The sequence below is a fragment of the Arachis hypogaea genome, chromosome 4, assembly GCF_003086295.3.
Source record: "Arachis hypogaea cultivar Tifrunner chromosome 4, arahy.Tifrunner.gnm2.J5K5, whole genome shotgun sequence".
NCBI lineage: Eukaryota > Viridiplantae > Streptophyta > Magnoliopsida > Fabales > Fabaceae > Arachis > Arachis hypogaea.
Window position 1 is genome coordinate 10,363,718 of NC_092039.1, and position 17,958 is coordinate 10,381,675.

Genomic DNA, 17,958 nt, shown 5'->3' on the forward strand with positions numbered 1-17,958 from the left:
AAGGAAGTTTTTTCTCCAAAAAGGTACGCCTTTATCCTAATCTCATAGTTATGAATTATTTAGAAAGTTTAAAATTAACAGAAGAATCTGATTATTATAGATTATCTGCCTTATTAGATAATGAAAAACAGGCTGTTCTAAAAACAGAATTAAATCTCAAATCAAATGAAAATTTTAATAAACAAAATCTTTTAACAGAAGTTTTTAATAGAAAAAATATAATATACTATGGAAAAATTCAACTTGAAGCCCATATAAAGATAAAATCCGCCAATGGAGAACTTGAAATAGCTTTGATAAATGATGAAGAATTGAGTAAACAGATTGAGAAAATTAAGGATCAACAAAAAAGATCGAAAATTGGATGGATTCATATTAGTACTATACAAGTCTTAATCAAATCTACATATATGAAAGGAATTAATTCACCAATAAGCTTAGCAATCTGTGACAAAAAAATTACTGATGACCCAATAGATCAAATAATTGGAATTGTTCATGGAAACTTGGCAAACGTAAATGTTAAATTCAATGCCCATCTTGGATATGCTATACTTTTATCAACTGAAAATCTTGGAAGATCTATAAGTTTGGCTTATAAATTTCACAGAAAGAATCTAATGGAACAAGACGATGAACCATTTTCAATTACATATGCAATAAATTATGCTTTAACAAATAGCCATCATAGTATAATATTTAAAAACAGAGAAAGAATTTATGTCGATGAATTATTTCAGAAAATTGTAAAGACAGAAATACCAAAATATAAAGCTATTGAAAACCCAGTTCTTTTACTAAAAGAACCATCAGGAAAATTAGTTTCATCGAATTTTCAAATAAGAGAATCCAAAATTAATAGCCCGTTAAGTTTATCTAAGTTAAAGATTAAAGAAGAAAATTCTGAAATAAAAGAATTAACAAAAAAGGTCAAAAAATTAAATGAAACCCTAAACACTAAGTTATGACAATAAATAAAGAAAAAATATATGTAACCTATCAAGACAAGAAACAAGAGCTCTTTGAAAGAGAAAATCGGTTGAATTATTTACAGTTTTCTAAAATAAATCAAAGAGCATTTAAAGCTCTAAAAATAATCTATGACAAATTGAAAGGAGAAGTTGAAGAGTTAGAAAAATTAATAGAATCTCTAGAAAATAGTGATGAATCGATGATAGAATTTGCAGAAATTCTAAAATAAATAATGAAGTATACAAAGATTGAAAGACCAGAAAACAAAATAAAAAGAAAAAGGGCGAAAAAATTAAAAAGTAAAATAAAAGAGTATAAAAGGGAATTAAATAATCTTCAGTTCGAAATTAATGACCTTATAATAAAAATGATAGAAATAAGAACAAATATAAACAAGTTGGAGCTAAACTTAAAAAATTTATAAATGCCTGGAAAACCATATTATGACTTAAAAGAATTAAAGCTGTTAAAAGAAAAAATGGAGAATGAAGTTAAAAAATTAAAAAGATATTTAGAAACAACAGAAAGTGTAGAAATAAAAGAAGTTTTTGAGGATTTGAAAAAATATATTAAAGAAAAAGACAAACAGATAAAAGATTTTATATACAATAATCTATGCAAAAAAGAATATTATAAATTAAAACAAGATTGAAAAACTATAAAAATAAAATCAGAATTAGTAATAGTAGAAATGGTCAATATTTTTTATTATGAAATTATAAACTATAAAGTACCACCAACCAAATCTATACAAATTATAAACTTATTCGAAACAAAATATGAAATAGAAATTTTGAAAAAGAAATTACATCTAAAAATTGGTATCAGAGCTAAGTTAACGATTAAGGATAACACTTTCTCTTTAAGCAACACTTTTAGTGATACACTTTTAAAATCAACAAATAACCATAAAAGACAAAAATCTTCACAATTACATCTGTATATTAGATGCCCCTAATAATTGATTTCGACTTGACCGGTAACCTTAAGGTTATGACAACTCAAATGTTTCTTTTTTTCAACTCAATATTGATGTACATAAAACGACTGTGCCCCACAATCATAAATTCATAACTCAATTTCACATCACACAACCAGTGCATTAATTATTTTTGGTACAGAACTTGACTAATGAATTCAGGCAACAAGAAATGGATCTAAATATATAATTCTTACTTTCAAAAACCAAGCTTAATACTAACAAAAATAACAAAGTATAAAGTAATGATTTTTCACTCTCCATTCTAACACTTCCCATGTAACTGATCACAGGGACGCTCTGTTCATTCCTAAAGAAATTGTTGGGATCAACCTTAGTCTTAATTTGAACCAACCTATTGAAATTATCCTTAAAATACTCATAACCATAAACCCTACCTTGATAGTAACTGTTTTTACCATGGTAGTTTATACCCAAATCAAGATCCTTGTAATTGAAATAAGCTTGTCTAGGATTCTTGGACACAAAAGCAGCCATGTACCTATGAAGTTCTCTAATCATGTTTATGTACTGATCTTCAACCTCTTTTCCTTTTTGATTCCAATTTGCATGGTACTGAATCTTCCAAAGATTCCCAGCTCTATGAGGTATAGGTGTTGCATTTGAAGGAATCTCAGCCATTCTTCCACCATAAGGGTTGAAGTACATTGCACCATTCTCCAACTCAATCATCTTCTTCCAAATCCCTTCCCAACCCGCTTTCGAAATCGGTTTTCGAACATAATCAGATTTCCTCTTGAGGTGTTTGAGTGTATACTGTGGAGTTCTTTCAAGCAAGATCTCAACTGGAGTTGTGGAAATGTCCATGTTGTCCCAAAACAACACAGATTTGAGCCATGATGTTTCAATACAATCTTGTTGCCTTAAACCCATTTGAGGAAATGTCTCATTCATGAGAGACACAAGGCTTTTTGAGTCACCAAGGAACATTGCTACAAAGGTAGCCCTTATTGTCTTCGTCAAAGTTTCAGCACCATTTGCAACTTCCAAAATCAGTCTAATGAAAAGATTAGGATCAGTATTTGGTGCAAAATATTGCCAATTATAAACTAGTTCTGTTGCATTTTGCTCCAAGGTCCTTGGAACTTGGAAAACGGTAACTGTCTCCGGAACTCTAACAAGCTTGATTTTGTAGGAAAGGACAACACCAAAGCTAGCACCACCACCACCTCTAATAGCCCAAAAGAGATCTTCACCCATGGAATCTCTATCAAGCAATCTACCTGCATCAAGAATTTTTCAGACAGTATATAAATCTATGTGGTTTTTTAAATATATACTATGTACTTTATTTAAAGTTTAAACTAACAAAATTATTTAGAGTTTAATTTTGATGAGTACCTTGAACATCAAGTATTTGTGCATCAAGAACATTGTCCACTGAAAGGCCATATTTTCTCATCATATTGCCATAGCCACCACCACTTAGGTGTCCTCCAACACCAACATTGGGACCCACCCCTGCTGGGAAGCCATGAATTTTACTCTTGTGAACAATATTATAGTAGAGCTCACCAAGTGTTGCACCAACCTGGACCCAAGCTGTTTCAGTTTCTATGTCAATCTCAATGGATCTCAGATTGAACATGTCCAAGATGAAGAATGGAACATGGTTATGAGTCACATAAGAAACACCCTCGTAATCATGGCCTCCGCTACGAATCTTCATCAGCATGTTGTGTTTCTGAGCACAAAGGATGGATGCTCGTACATGGGATACATGCAAAGCAGTGATTATAAGGAGTGGTTTCTTTGTTGTGGAGGTGTTGAAACGAAGGTTTCTAATGTAGGATTGCAACACTGAAGAGAACGAAGCATTGTTTGGTGTGAAGATTGATTCTGTTATGGGGTGAGAAGAAGAAGAATCAGAAGTAGTGTTTATAAGGCAGTGAATGAAAGTAGTGTTGAACTCTGCTGCTGAATATGTAGCAGAAGAGCAAGGAAGTGATGAAAGGAGCACAAGAGTAGAAAGAAACCATAGCATTGGTTTTGGAGAAAAGATTGGTTCCATTTTGTTTTGTACTTTAGGTTGTAATAAATCTTATATCGAAGTTTTGAAATTATTTGATAAGCTATGAACGTTTATCACGTGGATTCATATAACACCCAAAACATTGAAACATTTGAAATGCTTTGAACCAATCAATTATTTACATTAGATTTTTGGCACTTTATGGCAAGAGCCAATGTTATATTTCCACAATCAATCTTCCCCCAAACAAACCAATTAAAAAACTACAAATTAATTGATCATTATTCTTGAGTAACCACCATTATCCAAAATCATCTCATATGGGACAACAGGGATGCTCTGTTCGTTCCTAAAGAAGTTGGCAGGATCAACCATGGTCTTGATTTGAACCAACCTATTAAAGTTATCATTGAAATACTGATAACCATAAACCATGCCTTCAACATAGCTGCTCTTACCATAATGGTTAATGCCCAAATCAAAATCCTTGTAATTGTAGTAAGCCCCTCTTGGATTCATAGACACAAAAGGAGTCATATGCTTATGAAGTTTCCTTGCCAAGTTCATGTAGTAATCAGCAACATCTTTCCCTGGCTCAAACCAATTTGCTATGTATTCAACCATCCACAGGGTCCCACCCCTATAAGGAAAAGGTGTTGCATTTGATGGAATCTCATTCATTCTTCCACCATAAGGACTGAAATATACTTTAGTATCCTTCAATTCAATCATCTTCTCCCAAATCCCTTCTAAACCCACTTTGGAAATTGGTTTGTTTACATAATCTGATTTCATCTTAAAGTAATCAGATGGTAGGTCTCTATGAAGCAAAACCTCAAGAGGCGTTGAAGGGTTGATATCACTCCAATAAATCACTGTGGATTGAAGCCAAGTTGTTTCAATGCAATCTTGTTGCTTCAAACCCAATTGAGGGAAATTCACATTCATAAGAGAGACAAGGCTTTTGGAATCACCAAGGAATAAGGACAAGAAGTTAGCCCTCACTGTCTTTGTTACATTTTGTGTGCTATTTACAACATCCATGATAAGCCTAATGAAGAGGTTATTGTCAATGTTTGGTGCAACATGTTGCCATGTATAAATTATATCTGTGGCATTTTGCTCTAGTGTTTTTTTAACATGAAAAACAGTCACTATTTCTGGAACTCTAACAAGCTTGATTTTGTAGGCAATGACAACACAAAAGCTAGCACCACCACCACCTCTAATAGCCCAAAAGAGATCTTCACCCATGGATTCTCTATCAAGCAATCTACCTGCATTTAGATTCAAATTAGTAGATTAAGTGATAAATTAGAATAAAGCTAAATACAACATTACAAATTTTATACATATCAATATATCATGAATAAAATCTACATATATTTTATAAGTGTAAGACAACTTTTATTTGGTGAGCTAATTTTTTAGGTTTAGTTAAGCTATTGACATTTGAAAGGACAAGAGTACCTTGAACATCAACTACTTGTGCATCAATAACATGGTCCACAGCAAGACCAAACTTTCTCAACATGTTGCCATAGCCTCCCCCACCTAAGTGTCCTCCAACGCCAACAGTGGGACAAACTCCAGCTGGAAAGCCATGGGTTTTACTTTTCTCGCCTGTAAGTGTTGCATCGGTATAAAATATCTCACAACTTATGGTACATAAATAACGACAATTTAATTTTTTCTAAAAAGAAAGTAAGTAAAATATTGACTTAATACTCAAAATGCCCCTAAAATTTGACCTCTGATTTAATTTAGCCCCCAAAGTCTCAATTGACTCAGCAAAGCAGTTAGATGACGTGGCGAAATGTTTGAAGGTATAAATTTAATCCCTAAAAATTTGCACCCCCTATAATATGTCCTATAATATGTTTAAAAATGTTACATATGGGAGTTGGACCTTAAGCATGTGCTAAAGGTTTCTAGCCACTAAACCAAATTTATAAATTTGTAAACTATACTCATTTATTTTTATAAAACGTATTTCTCAATTTGTGTTATTTGAATACTTGTGTTATTTGAATACTCATGGGATAATTTGTGTTATTTGATGATTATGTTGTGTATGAGATACTTGTGTTATTTATAAAATGCTTGTGTCATTATAATGTTTTTTTTTTGTCAATCCGCGGGTAGGATCGGATACCTGCGGGTTGAGTGCGGGTAGGGTTAGGATTGGGTATTTCTCAACCTGCGGGTAGAATAGAGTTGAGGGTTGGTTAAAAACTCAACCCGCGGGTAGGGTTAGGGTTGAGTTCAAACCCTACCCTATCCTACCCATTGCCACCCCTAATTTTTATAGATCAATGCAATTTCAAAGATCAATGCAATTTTTCAAAAATATACAAAAGTTGTTCGGTTGTTCTATACCACATCTCATAAATTTCACCGCATAGATTATTGTGTCTATTAGATTTAAAATAATCAAAAAGTAACAAGAACGTATTGAATGACACACATCATGACTCTACCATTAAAATTGCATAATTTTCCAATGAAAAATCAATTACAAATAAACAAACTAACCAGAACTGCGCAGCTAGAATGTCAAATTAAAAGTTAATATTTTACAACAAATAATAGAATCAATTCTCAATTAAAATAGGATATGAAGGAGTAAGCTTGTCATTTTAAAATGAAATATGAAGAATCAATAATTGCGTTACAAAAAATTATAGAATTTAGTTGTTCATCACCATATACATACAAAAAAATTAAATCCTAGCATACAAAAACTCTACCACCATCAACAATCGTAATCAAGCAAAGTCCCCCAAAATTTCACTGATGAAATAGAACGGAAAAAATGAACAAACTTTATACAACATTTTGTAAAAAACAAAGCATCGTATGTTGAGAGCAACGATTTTGTTACTAACCTGTTTTTGAAGAGATGAGAAGGCAATTAGTCTTCACAATGGGGGTGAAACACGTAAAAAAAGTTTCAAGCTTTAGTTACAGTGACACCAATAATTTTTCTCTGAGGGTACGTATACGAGGAGAGGAGGAGGAAGAAGGAGGGTCAATTGGGGGTTTTATTTTCAAGTAGTTAATGTTTGAATTTTTGCATTAACTCCTTTCTCATGTCAAACAATGTCGTTTCTAAATAATTTGGGTGCTAAGAGTTAAACGACGTCGTTCTTATAGTGCCAAGTGTCAACCAAATTTGTCAGGTCAGCTCTCCGGTGACGAAAAACAACAAAAAGGCCAAATTGAGGCGCGAGTCAAATTTTCAAGGTACAATTAGAATTAATTAAAACCTTAAGGGCTAAATTGAATTGGGGTCAAATTACAGGAGTTATTTTGAGTATTAACTCGTAAAATATTAGTATAGAATATAGAGTACAGACAATATGTATTGAAAAAAATTAATGTGGTTTCTCTATGGCAAATAAATAACGATAATTGTATATTAAAAGAAAAAAAGATATTGAGAAAATTGTTAAATTCGTCCCTCGTTCTTTAAATTAGTTCTCAAAAATTTTTTTTAATCAAATTCATCCTTTACAGATTTTAAATAATTTGCTTTAGTCCTTTTGTTATTTTTTTTTTTTGTTGACGGAACCAACATTTGTTAATGTGGCACAGTAAGTAATACTACAACACATATATAAGAGTCTTAATTAACTATTATTATGATAAGTTTATGAAATTAGATCAAATTAAAACTTAATTGAGGGTAGAACTTGAGATATTAAAGTCTCTTAATTTGGAGTTGATTTGATCTAATTTCATAAAGAATAAACTACTAAAAATACACTCGAATAATTTTATCACGAACAAAAATACACCCAAATTTTAATGTCGACAAAAATACCCTCAAGTAATTTAATAGCGCGACAAAAATGCCAAAAAATATTATTTTTGTAAGTGACAAATGACTTTTGTATTTAACAAACTATTTATACATTTAATCCAAAATTTTATAGAAATATTTATATAACTATTTAAAAATACACACACAAAAAATTTGATCTCTATATTTTTATTTTATTTTTTAAAAATATTATTAGTTGTTGACAAAAAAATCACAAAATATATATTTAGCAAAAAATCTCCAAACTTGAAGAATAAAAATATTTTATTTGTTTAATTATACTTGCAAAAAAATTACATCAAAATTTAATTTCTAAAATATTTTCTGAGAATACATATTTAATATTGGGTATTTTCGTCACATTTTTAAAATTATTTGAGGGCCTTTTTATTGATAACAAAATTCAAGTGCATTTTTGTTAACGAAAAAATTATTCGAGTACATTTTTTGTGATTTACCCTTTTATAAACTTATCATGTTAGCCACTAATTAGGACTATTATGCGTATATTGTGGTATTATTTAATGTGTTACATCAACAAATTTTAATGGTGTTAACACTAAAGGCCTAATAAAACTAAAATTTTTGAAAGACAAATTTAATTAAAAAAAATTTTCAAAAATTAATTTAAAAAATGATCGATCTTTTTAAGATTAATTTGATCATTTATTAATAAGATATCGGTAAGAAAATATCACAAAAGTATATTGAATAATGTTATTATTATTATATCAGCAATACTAGGAAACCAACTCTATATAAGCCAAGAATCAGCCAACTAGTAAATCAGAGGCACCGGTGACTTTAACCGGATGTTGCTACTGATAGGCACACGGGTGTTTCTTTTTCTTGTAAATTGGATGGTTTTGGATATGATTTCTATGTTTCATGTGTTACGCATTAATAAAACATAATTAATTATATGGAACCAACTAATAAATGATCAAAGTATCTGTTCCGTGATTCTCTCCTATTACTAACGTATCTTCCCTCATATTTTGAACGTGGTCAACAATAATTAAATTATAAATTAATAAAACTAATTATAATTAATTATGTTATTCCATTCTTGGCCGATTATTAGTTGGTTTCATATACTTTTTCTTATTATATAACCAAAGCATCTTGCACACGCACATGTAATTTACTATTTTTATGAGTAACATTATAATGACAAAATGTATTGAATAATGTTATTATTATTATTATATAACCAAAGCATCTTGCACGCACATGTAATTTACTATTTTTATGAGTAACATTATAATGACAAAAGCATATTGAATAATGTTATATTGACGTTGTTATCATGTTAATTGTTAATTAAAATTACTATGCGTATACTATTACATTAATAAATTTTGACGCTGTTATCCATGAAAGTGACAAAAGAGTAATGATTTACTATTTTATTACAAAAGTATATTGAATAAATGTTATCATTATTATATAAACAAAGCATGTTGCACGCACATGCGTAATTTACTATTTTTATGAGTAACATTATAATGATTTTATTGTGAAAACTAATATATAAATACTTTTGATTTATAAATTTGTTAGACCTCTAGAATTTGTTATTTTAATATCTAACACAACCCTCTCGATTGAGAGTTTTCTTAGGCTTAATAGTAGACAATGTCCAAATCTATTTTTCCAGTGTTAAATTTTATTTTTATTTTTAACAAATGGCCTCAAAAACATCTGTATATACACATAAATAGTTTAATACTTAGTTAATTATTTGAAAAGTAAAATAAATTGCATAATTGTTTCTCACCAATTGTGTAGTAGAGTTCACCAAGTGTTGCACCAGATTGGACCCAAGCTGTTTCAGTTTCAGTATGAACGTCAATGGATCTGAGGTTGAACATGTCAAGAATGAAGAATGGGCTCTCTGCCACGTAAGACACTCCTTCATAATCATGGCCGCCGCTACGAATCTTCATAAGCATGTGGTGCCTCTGAGCGCAAACAACGGCTGCTTGCACGTGAGATGCATGCAATGCAGTGATTATAAGGAATGGTTTCCTTGTCGTGGAGGTGTTGAAACGAAGGTTCCTAATGTTCGATTGCAACACATAAGAGAATGATGGATTGTTCGGTGTGAAGATTGATTCTGTTATGGGGTGAGAAGAAGAATGGTTTACAAGGCAGTGAATGAAAGTTTTGTGAGCAGAAGAAAAAGAAAACGGAAGTGATGGTGAAAGAAGCAATAAAATAGTTGCTGTGAGCAGTTCCATTTTTCTTCTCTTCGTTCTTATTTGGCACGACAATTATTATCAAGTACTTATTATGGTGTCTATATATAGTTGCTTAATCTATTAAAAAAATAAAATTAATATTTAATAATTATTATAAAAAACAAGTTCGGTAAATTGGACATCAAATTTAAAAGCACCTATAAATTTTGCCTTATTGCTATTATTATTGAAGGCTAGATGTACAGATCAAGTAGACAATGGTTTGTCAAAATAAAATTAATTAAAAATTTAAAATAAAAAATGACTTATAATTTAACTAAAAAAATTTAGATTCAAATCATAAAAATAATAAAAAAATATTTATAAAATATATAATTTAAAATATTTTTAAAAAATACTCAGCAATATATCTTATTACATATATTTCAAGTGGGGCATGAAATCATGTGATTTAATAATTTTAATTTAAGTATTAACCATCTACCTCAATTATAAATTAATTTTATGATTGAAATTAAGGATAAACCACACAAAATATACTTGAATAATTTTAATTTGTTATTGATAAAAATATATTCGAATTTTGTTATCGACAAAAATACCTTTAAATAATTTTAAAACGCGACGAAAAAATCTAACATTAAATATATATTCTGAAAAAATATTTCAGAGATTAAATTTTGATGCAATTTTTTGCGAGTATGATTAGAAAAATGAGATATTTTTATTCTTAAAATTTAGTGTTTTCGTTAAGCATATATTTTTTTGTGATTTTTTAGGTTAACAACCAACAATACATTTTAAAAATCACAAAAAAATATATACTTAGCGAAAAATCACCGATTTTTAACAATAATAATATCTTATTTTTTTAATTATATTTACAAAAAATCGCATTAAAATTCAATCTCTAAAATTTTTTTTAATATATATTTAATGGTGAATATTTTTGTCACGCTTTTAAATTATTTGATGGTATTTATTTCAATAATAAAATTCAAATGCATTTTTTTAGCGATAAAATTATTAGACATTTTTGATAATTTACTCTTGAAATTAATGGCTAAATTTATTAAAATACCTCATTTTATAGTACACTTAAACGTTTTTTCATTTTATCTTAGCGGTTTGTTATGGTACTTAATTTTTTAATTATTTTATACATAAATAAAAAATAGGATTCACTGTGGCTTCTCTTATTTTTTAAATAATTTAGACACTAATATGTTAGATACTGTCAAATGTTTTCTTATCTTACTATCATACTGTTTATTATTAAAAGTAAAGTTATATATCTAAATTTTTTTAATTAAATTTAATTAAATTAATTTAATATATTAAAAATTAGTTATAATTAGTATTATTTTAAATTTTATTATTTAATTTAATTAAATTTAATTTATAAAATTTAAATGTATATAATATTATTCTATTCTTAAATGCTGTTGTGTCGTGTGTAAAGAACATTGATAACAGCCAAGGTGAATCATCACCTTATAAAATGGATCCGTTGTTAAAAAGATCTTCTTTACTCATCTATGGACTATGGTTGCACAGGGGTGTACATGATTCAAGATTCGAAAATCTGATTCGGACCTGAATATTTGGGGTTAATTTGATGCGATTTTATTGGATTTAAGATTGTATAAGAATTTTAAAAATAATTTCGGTCATTATTTAGAATTAAATTTAGGTTAAGATAAATTCGATTTTACTTGACTCATGTGCATTCTAGAAGGAGTAAAAAAGATATATATGTTTTAAATTAATTTTAATATTCTGTTATATTAATTATAAATTTATTGTTTTATTTTTTTTATCATATTTGTTGAATTAAGAAATAGATTAAAAAAGTATAAAATTAGAATTTATGGACCAATTTAAGTATGATTATCAGCTTTTCTGTAACAAGTTTTTTTTTTAATGAATAAATGTATTATAATTTTTTGACATAAAATTTATTAAGATTTGAAGTTTATTTCTATCGAAATTTAGTTTTAGTATGATTTAAAAGTAGTGTAATTTTATTAGGTTTAAAATCGAATAAAAATTTTAAAATTAAATTCAATTATTATATAAAATTAAATTCGAATCAAGACGAATCCAATTTCACCCGACTCATGTACACCGCTAATGATGCGTTGCAACTTAACTTGCAACTTTCAACATTTAGTATGCATGTGCTGAAAATATGGTACACAAAAAAGTATTCAAGAAACGTGGGCTAATTTAATTCGAACAAACGTGCACTTTTTTATTTTTAATACTGGGGTGAGAAGTGGTGTATAACAACGATATGGGACTGCATGGTGCATAACCGGAGTGTGACGGCCAGGATCGAAGAAATCGGACGGTCTGTTTTGAGGAGTTGAAATCGGATGGTCCGATTTTAGGCTGGGCAGGTACGCAAATCGGACCGTCCGATTTGCGCTCCCCAACCACGTGTCGCGCATGCACGTTGGTCCAGCAAAGATGATCAAATCCCAACCACCCGAGCTCCCTTAAGCCAGTTTCACTTTCCCTTTCTCATTTCACTTTCACTTTGTTCCATTTCTCTTCTCCCATATACCTCACTCCCAAGCCACGGTAGTTCACTCCATTGTTGAAGGTTTGAGCTCAAAAAAATTAGACCACACAGAAAGTATGCCTAAAAGAAGAAAAGTAAAAGATGTGAATCGTCCAGAACTCTATATTGCTAATTATCTTGATCATTCTAATTATGTAAGTTTTTAATCCAAAATTTTTTATTTTAGTCAAAATAATAATTATAATGTTAGAGATTAGTAATAGTTTATTATAATGATAATATTAGGAATTAGTGGAGTAATAATATTTAGATACTTGAGTTCAATTAAAATGATATTAGAGATTATTGGGTATTAATATTGGATGTATGATAAATAAATAGAATAAGTAATATTAATATTAATTATTATAACGCTTATTGTAATAATAATTATTACTGCTAGTAGCGTTTAATTTAACTATCAGTAGAATAGAATACATATAGTAGTGCTAATGTGCTGTACGTGTGAATATAAATAAGTTAAGTAGTTTTAATTGTTAGTAATAAATAATTTTTTTGTAGTTACTTAATATTGTATTAGTAGTCGTTCGTAAATAAATATTATGAATTAAAAATTATTGAATTAATTATTTATGTTATAAGTTTAATATAAATAATTAATGAAAGGTTAGTGATTGATTTATTATTGTATGTTTGCTGTTAGAATAGAATAAAATAGAATAGTTAGTTATTTGAGTATTAGTAGATAATATATTAGTTATTTGTATAAAGTATTGTATTGTATTGTTGTTATTAATATATTTATTGATTCTTATGTGTGGCTGATTATTTGATAATGAAAATTCGATTCTTTTAAGTTTAATTTGTTAATTTATTAATATTATTGTTTTTGTTTAGGGATCTAGAATGTTGCAATGTGACCACTACATGCCGCCGGATCGGTACAATTTAATAGTGGAGGGTTTTTACGGGACACCGGCTTTTATTATGTTTCACAGATTGGAGTTGTCCAATGTCAGGCGGCATTGGTTAATGCTCTAATTGAGAGATGGCGCCCCGAGACTCACAGCTTCCATTTTTCGGTTAGTGAGTGTGCTGTGACACTGGAGGATGTGGCGTTAATTTATGGTCTTTCGACGAATGATTTGCCAGTTACGGGACCGACACTGAGTAGTTATGAGGCGTTAGAGGCTGAATGCTTGGATCAGTTTGGTGTTGCACCTAGGCAGGCAGACTGTAGGGGAAGTTTCATCAAGTTGACGTGGTTTCGAGCATTGAAGGATCGGTTAGTGTTGGTTGATGATATCCAGATTCATAGGTACGTAAAGTGCCACATAATGTTATTGTTTGGAACCGTTATGTTTGGAGATAAGTCTGGAGCAGGGGTGCACTGGAAGTTTCTCCCATTACTCCGTAACTTTGCCGGGATAATACAGTTCAGTTGGGGTTCGGCATGCCTGGCACACCTGTACAGAGCTTTGTGTAGGGCAACTCGTGTCGACTGTAAGGAGATTGATGGTCCGTTGACACTCTTGCTTGCCTGGGATTGGATCCGCCTACCGTTCCTTGCGCCGATTCCTAGCAATCCTCGAATCTTTCCGATTGCAAATAGGTAAATTTAATTACTAAACGCTTTATAATAGTGTATCTTAAATTGAGTTGATAAATGTATATTAACGAATTGCATGATGTTAGGTGGCATAACTGGGAACGTGAGAATTGGTCTTACAGATTGAGGAAACTTGAGCACCTTAGGGGAAACCTGGATGCTCTGCAAGAAGGACAGGTCTGTTGTAATAAATACGTAGTTGTTTTCAATTAGCCGTGTTATTATTCATTGTGTAATCCTCGGTTACTTGCATAATGTGTGCAATTTGTTTGGGAGCCTTATGCAATAGGTCGGACCGATCTAGACGTGAGTCCTGCTGACATCCGTCAGCATTCGGCTATTTGGAGTGCCACAGTTCCGCTTATATCTTTTGAATGTATTGAGTGGCATGCATCTGATAGGCTGAGGAGGCAATTTGGCTTGACTCAAGGCGTTCCTCAACAAGAGCGTGACCTAGGTGAAGCACACGGCCAAGTTCTAACAAGTCCGAAGAATCAAGATTGGTCTGGAACCCACTCAGTCTGGGTTATGCATTGGATGAACCGGTATAGTCATATTCTTGTTCAAGACACGGTGCCATCACAGCATCAGTCAGATATCTACTTGCATTGGTACCGACGTACATATGGTGACCACTTGCATCTGCCACAGCTCGGACCGGAAGAGAATCAGCACGGTGATCCTATGATTAATCAGGAGAATCAACAAGAACAACCACCGCCCCCTCACAGACACATGCACAACAAGAGCCTGAGCAGTTCAGTCCATACATCCCTGATACGCATTCTGCGGATTACTTGAGTATTCCAGTTCACCAGCAGTACTGGAATGTCCCGCACCAAGAATCAGGTGAACATGGTTCATTTAGCCAGTTGCTTGGATTCATGGCTCCTGTGTCAGGTTACTCATACCCAGCATACGGAAACATTCCCACCGACCAGATGGCCCAACCGAGTGGGATTGCTCCAGGTAGATTTTCATTGGATGCGAGACCTCGACAGATCACTTCGTCTGGTACTTCCGGAGGTAGGATTTTTGTTGACTCAAGTATGAGTGATGATGCCACGAGGGATCATACAGAGTGGAAATTCATGCCGTGTTCCGATGAATCTCATTCTAGAGAGCTACCAACCAGTTGATGAGGACAATGATGACTATCTGGTTGACCATCCAGATGGGGATGAGGATGAGGATGAGGATGATAATGAGGACGACGATGAAGATGAGGAGGATGGTGAGGATGAAGATGATGGGGGTGATGGTCTGGATGATGGTTCAGTGCCTACTGCAGGTAAAAGAATTTGTTACCTGATTGGATTTGGTTATTGATTATATGAGTTGATTAGTTGACTTGATTAGTTGGTGGTTGAATTTATTGATTTGATTAGTTGTTTATCGGATTAGTTGTATATTGATTATTTGAGTTGATAAGTTGACTTGGTTGTGGTCGAATTTATTGATTTGATTAGTTGTTACTTTGTATATTGATTAACTGAGTTGGTTAGGTACACCCACTGGTGAAAAAGGAAAAGGATACAACCTTAGAGATGACCCCCCTCGTCGGAGCGCCAATCGATATACCCCATCCGCTTTTAAAAAGGTTGCAAAGAAATGCAAGAAATTAGTCAAATATGTAAAATGGGCAATGAGAAAATGATGTTGGAGTTATTCACGTCTTGGATTTAGTTATTTGTATTGTATGACTTATGTATCTATCAGGTGTTGGACTTATGCATTTAGTGGACTTGTTTAAGTACAATATGTTGGACTCATTTATGGTTCATGTCTTGGATTTAGTTATTTGTATCGTATTTATTATGTATCTATCGTATTTACTTATGCATTGTACCTCCTTATCTCCCAGCAGAACTTTCTGGACATTTTGGTCACCCTGATCAGCCAATCACATCCTGCACCATACTGGGTGCATTTAGCATAGAATGTCGTCGGTTCTGACTCATACACCCGATAATCTACACCTCTGCGGATTGTATAATCTTTCATCGCATTAATTACTGCCTCCCTAGAACTGAACTCCATTCCCACAGTAAATTCGCCATCTGGCATAAGGGGAAGCTCTGCTGCAATCACATCACAAATTTTAGAGTTGTCAGAAGTAATAATCTAATAAACTAATAATCACAGAACGATGTCGTTGGTCCGGCTGAACCGGTCGGCCTGGCTGAACTGGTCGGCCCGGCTGAACCCGTCGTTCCGGTTGAACCCGTCGGTCTGGTTGAACTGGTCAGTTATCCTGAACAGGTTGGTCCGGCTGAACCGGTCAGTCCGACTGAACCGCCAGGTCCGGCTGACTTACTAAACAGAAGACTAACTTATTACATGCTATATTTGGCCTATTTACCGTTGTCTCTACTGTTTCTCATAAACTCAAACCTCATGCTCAAATCATACTATAACAAATCTTAATTTAAATTGATGGCTCACCTGCATTTACATATTGAGGAAACTCCGACTCATGCATAGCCTCCAAATCCAACGATCGCATGAAACTTGGCTCCACAAAAGGCTGCTGGTTTGCTAGTGCATTTGCCACATCCGCCACATCTGCCACCATAGCCTCGTCAGCTTGATCTTCGTCTACACCCGGATCAACATCCTCGTAGTTACTTTCGAACTCTTCTTCACTATCACTGTTGTAATCTTCCAATTCAATGTCTCGGTCCACTGCAGATTGCTCGAACTCGACATACAGTTCGATGAACGATATTCGCGACCGACTTTCAAGATACACTGAAAACATTTCTTGCATGCTCGCTTCGTCGGTCACGTATTTCGTTTGAAATTGCACGAACCCATCAAAGACAGGTACAGGATATCTGTACAGAACACACGATACTCTGCTAGATATTTGAGAATCTATCTTCTCAGAAATGACACCTTTTAATTCTTCAAATGAAAGTGTGAACGGAATAATAATATCCAACGGATTTTCACACACAAACTTTACTCCTTCTGATGTTTGTAATAAAATTTGGCCATGGTAATACACTTTTAATCTTACTCTATCATCCATGATAATAGAGAAGAGTAGATATACAAACTAAAAGAAGAGATCCGGAGATAAGAAGTTTAGATACTTGTAACACCGGAGAAGAAGAAAATGAAATGAGCTGCTCAGCTGCTCAGCCTGAGAAGGAACATATACATATACATATATATATATATATATATATATATATATATATATATATATCACATTCAAATCGGACCATCCGACCGCTTGCATCCTCTTTCGAAATTTTTTTATCAAGAAAATCGGACAGTCCGATTACTAAGAAGCCCGCCCAAAAATTTTGAAACCCAGAAATCGCTGGATTCGATTTGGTGCTCTTTTTGAATGAGGCCTAAAATCGGTCGGTCCGATTTTCTTGGGCCAAAAAAACTAAAATCTCCCCACGCATGAAATCGCACGGTCCGATTACCATGCACGCGACCTCACCACGCATAAATCGGACGGTCCGATTTGTTCCCCTGACCCCTGATCGAAATCGGACCGTCCGATTTCAGTCTGTCAACTAACCGCCGTCATAACTCTGTTAAACACCTTCCATGTCCATAACCGGGCGTTACACCAAACGCTGCATCATATGTTAAAAAATCAGCCACAAACGTGGGCTAATTTAATTCGAACATTTTTTTTATCAAAATTTGCAGGTGGAAGCCATAATTTGTTATTTATTTATTTATTTATTATTGTTAAAATATAATAAATATATTATTATAAATAATTCTACCACATTCTTAAAACTTATTAATTTATGGTTTTATATATAATTTAGGAGTATTATAGATCAACAAATATTATATTATATAATTAAATTAGATTG

The 17,958-nt window shown here is 32.2% G+C and overlaps 2 protein-coding genes across 2 annotated transcripts; both read right to left on the reverse strand.

The window, feature by feature from the left end:
* Positions 1-2,007: 2,007 nt before the first annotated feature.
* Positions 2,008-3,983, reverse strand: LOC112794630 (berberine bridge enzyme-like 8). The gene is made up of 2 exons (XM_029297769.2): positions 3,314-3,983; positions 2,008-3,195 (listed from the first exon to the last, which is right to left on the reverse strand). The coding sequence occupies exons 1-2, from the start codon at positions 3,981-3,983 to the stop codon at positions 2,075-2,077; spliced, it is 1,791 nt and encodes a 596-aa protein (XP_029153602.1). The 3' UTR covers positions 2,008-2,074.
* A 103-nt stretch (positions 3,984-4,086) lies between these two features.
* On the reverse strand, positions 4,087-10,033 carry LOC112796217 (berberine bridge enzyme-like 8). Its single transcript, XM_025838570.2, has 3 exons — positions 9,551-10,033; positions 5,415-5,567; positions 4,087-5,221 (listed from the first exon to the last, which is right to left on the reverse strand). Exons 1-3 carry the CDS (start codon positions 10,011-10,013, stop codon positions 4,215-4,217), a joined length of 1,623 nt encoding a protein of 540 aa, XP_025694355.1. The 5' UTR covers positions 10,014-10,033; the 3' UTR covers positions 4,087-4,214.
* Positions 10,034-17,958: the final 7,925 nt, after the last annotated feature.

Bases quoted from the DNA above. Each gene is read 5' to 3' on its own strand.
- LOC112794630 (XM_029297769.2), bottom strand. From the start codon at position 3,983: ATGGAACCAATCTTTTCTCCAAAACCAATGCTATGGTTTCTTTCTACT. The intron at 3,196-3,313 runs GTACTCATCAAA...TTCTTGATGCAG, and splicing joins ACAAATACTTGATGTTCAAG to GTAGATTGCTTGATAGAGAT.
- LOC112796217 (XM_025838570.2), bottom strand. From the start codon at position 10,013: ATGGAACTGCTCACAGCAACTATTTTATTGCTTCTTTCACCATCACTT. The intron at 5,568-9,550 runs GTGAGAAACAAT...CAACACTTACAG, and splicing joins TGAACTCTACTACACAATTG to GCGAGAAAAGTAAAACCCAT. The intron at 5,222-5,414 runs GTACTCTTGTCC...ATCTAAATGCAG, and splicing joins ACAAGTAGTTGATGTTCAAG to GTAGATTGCTTGATAGAGAA.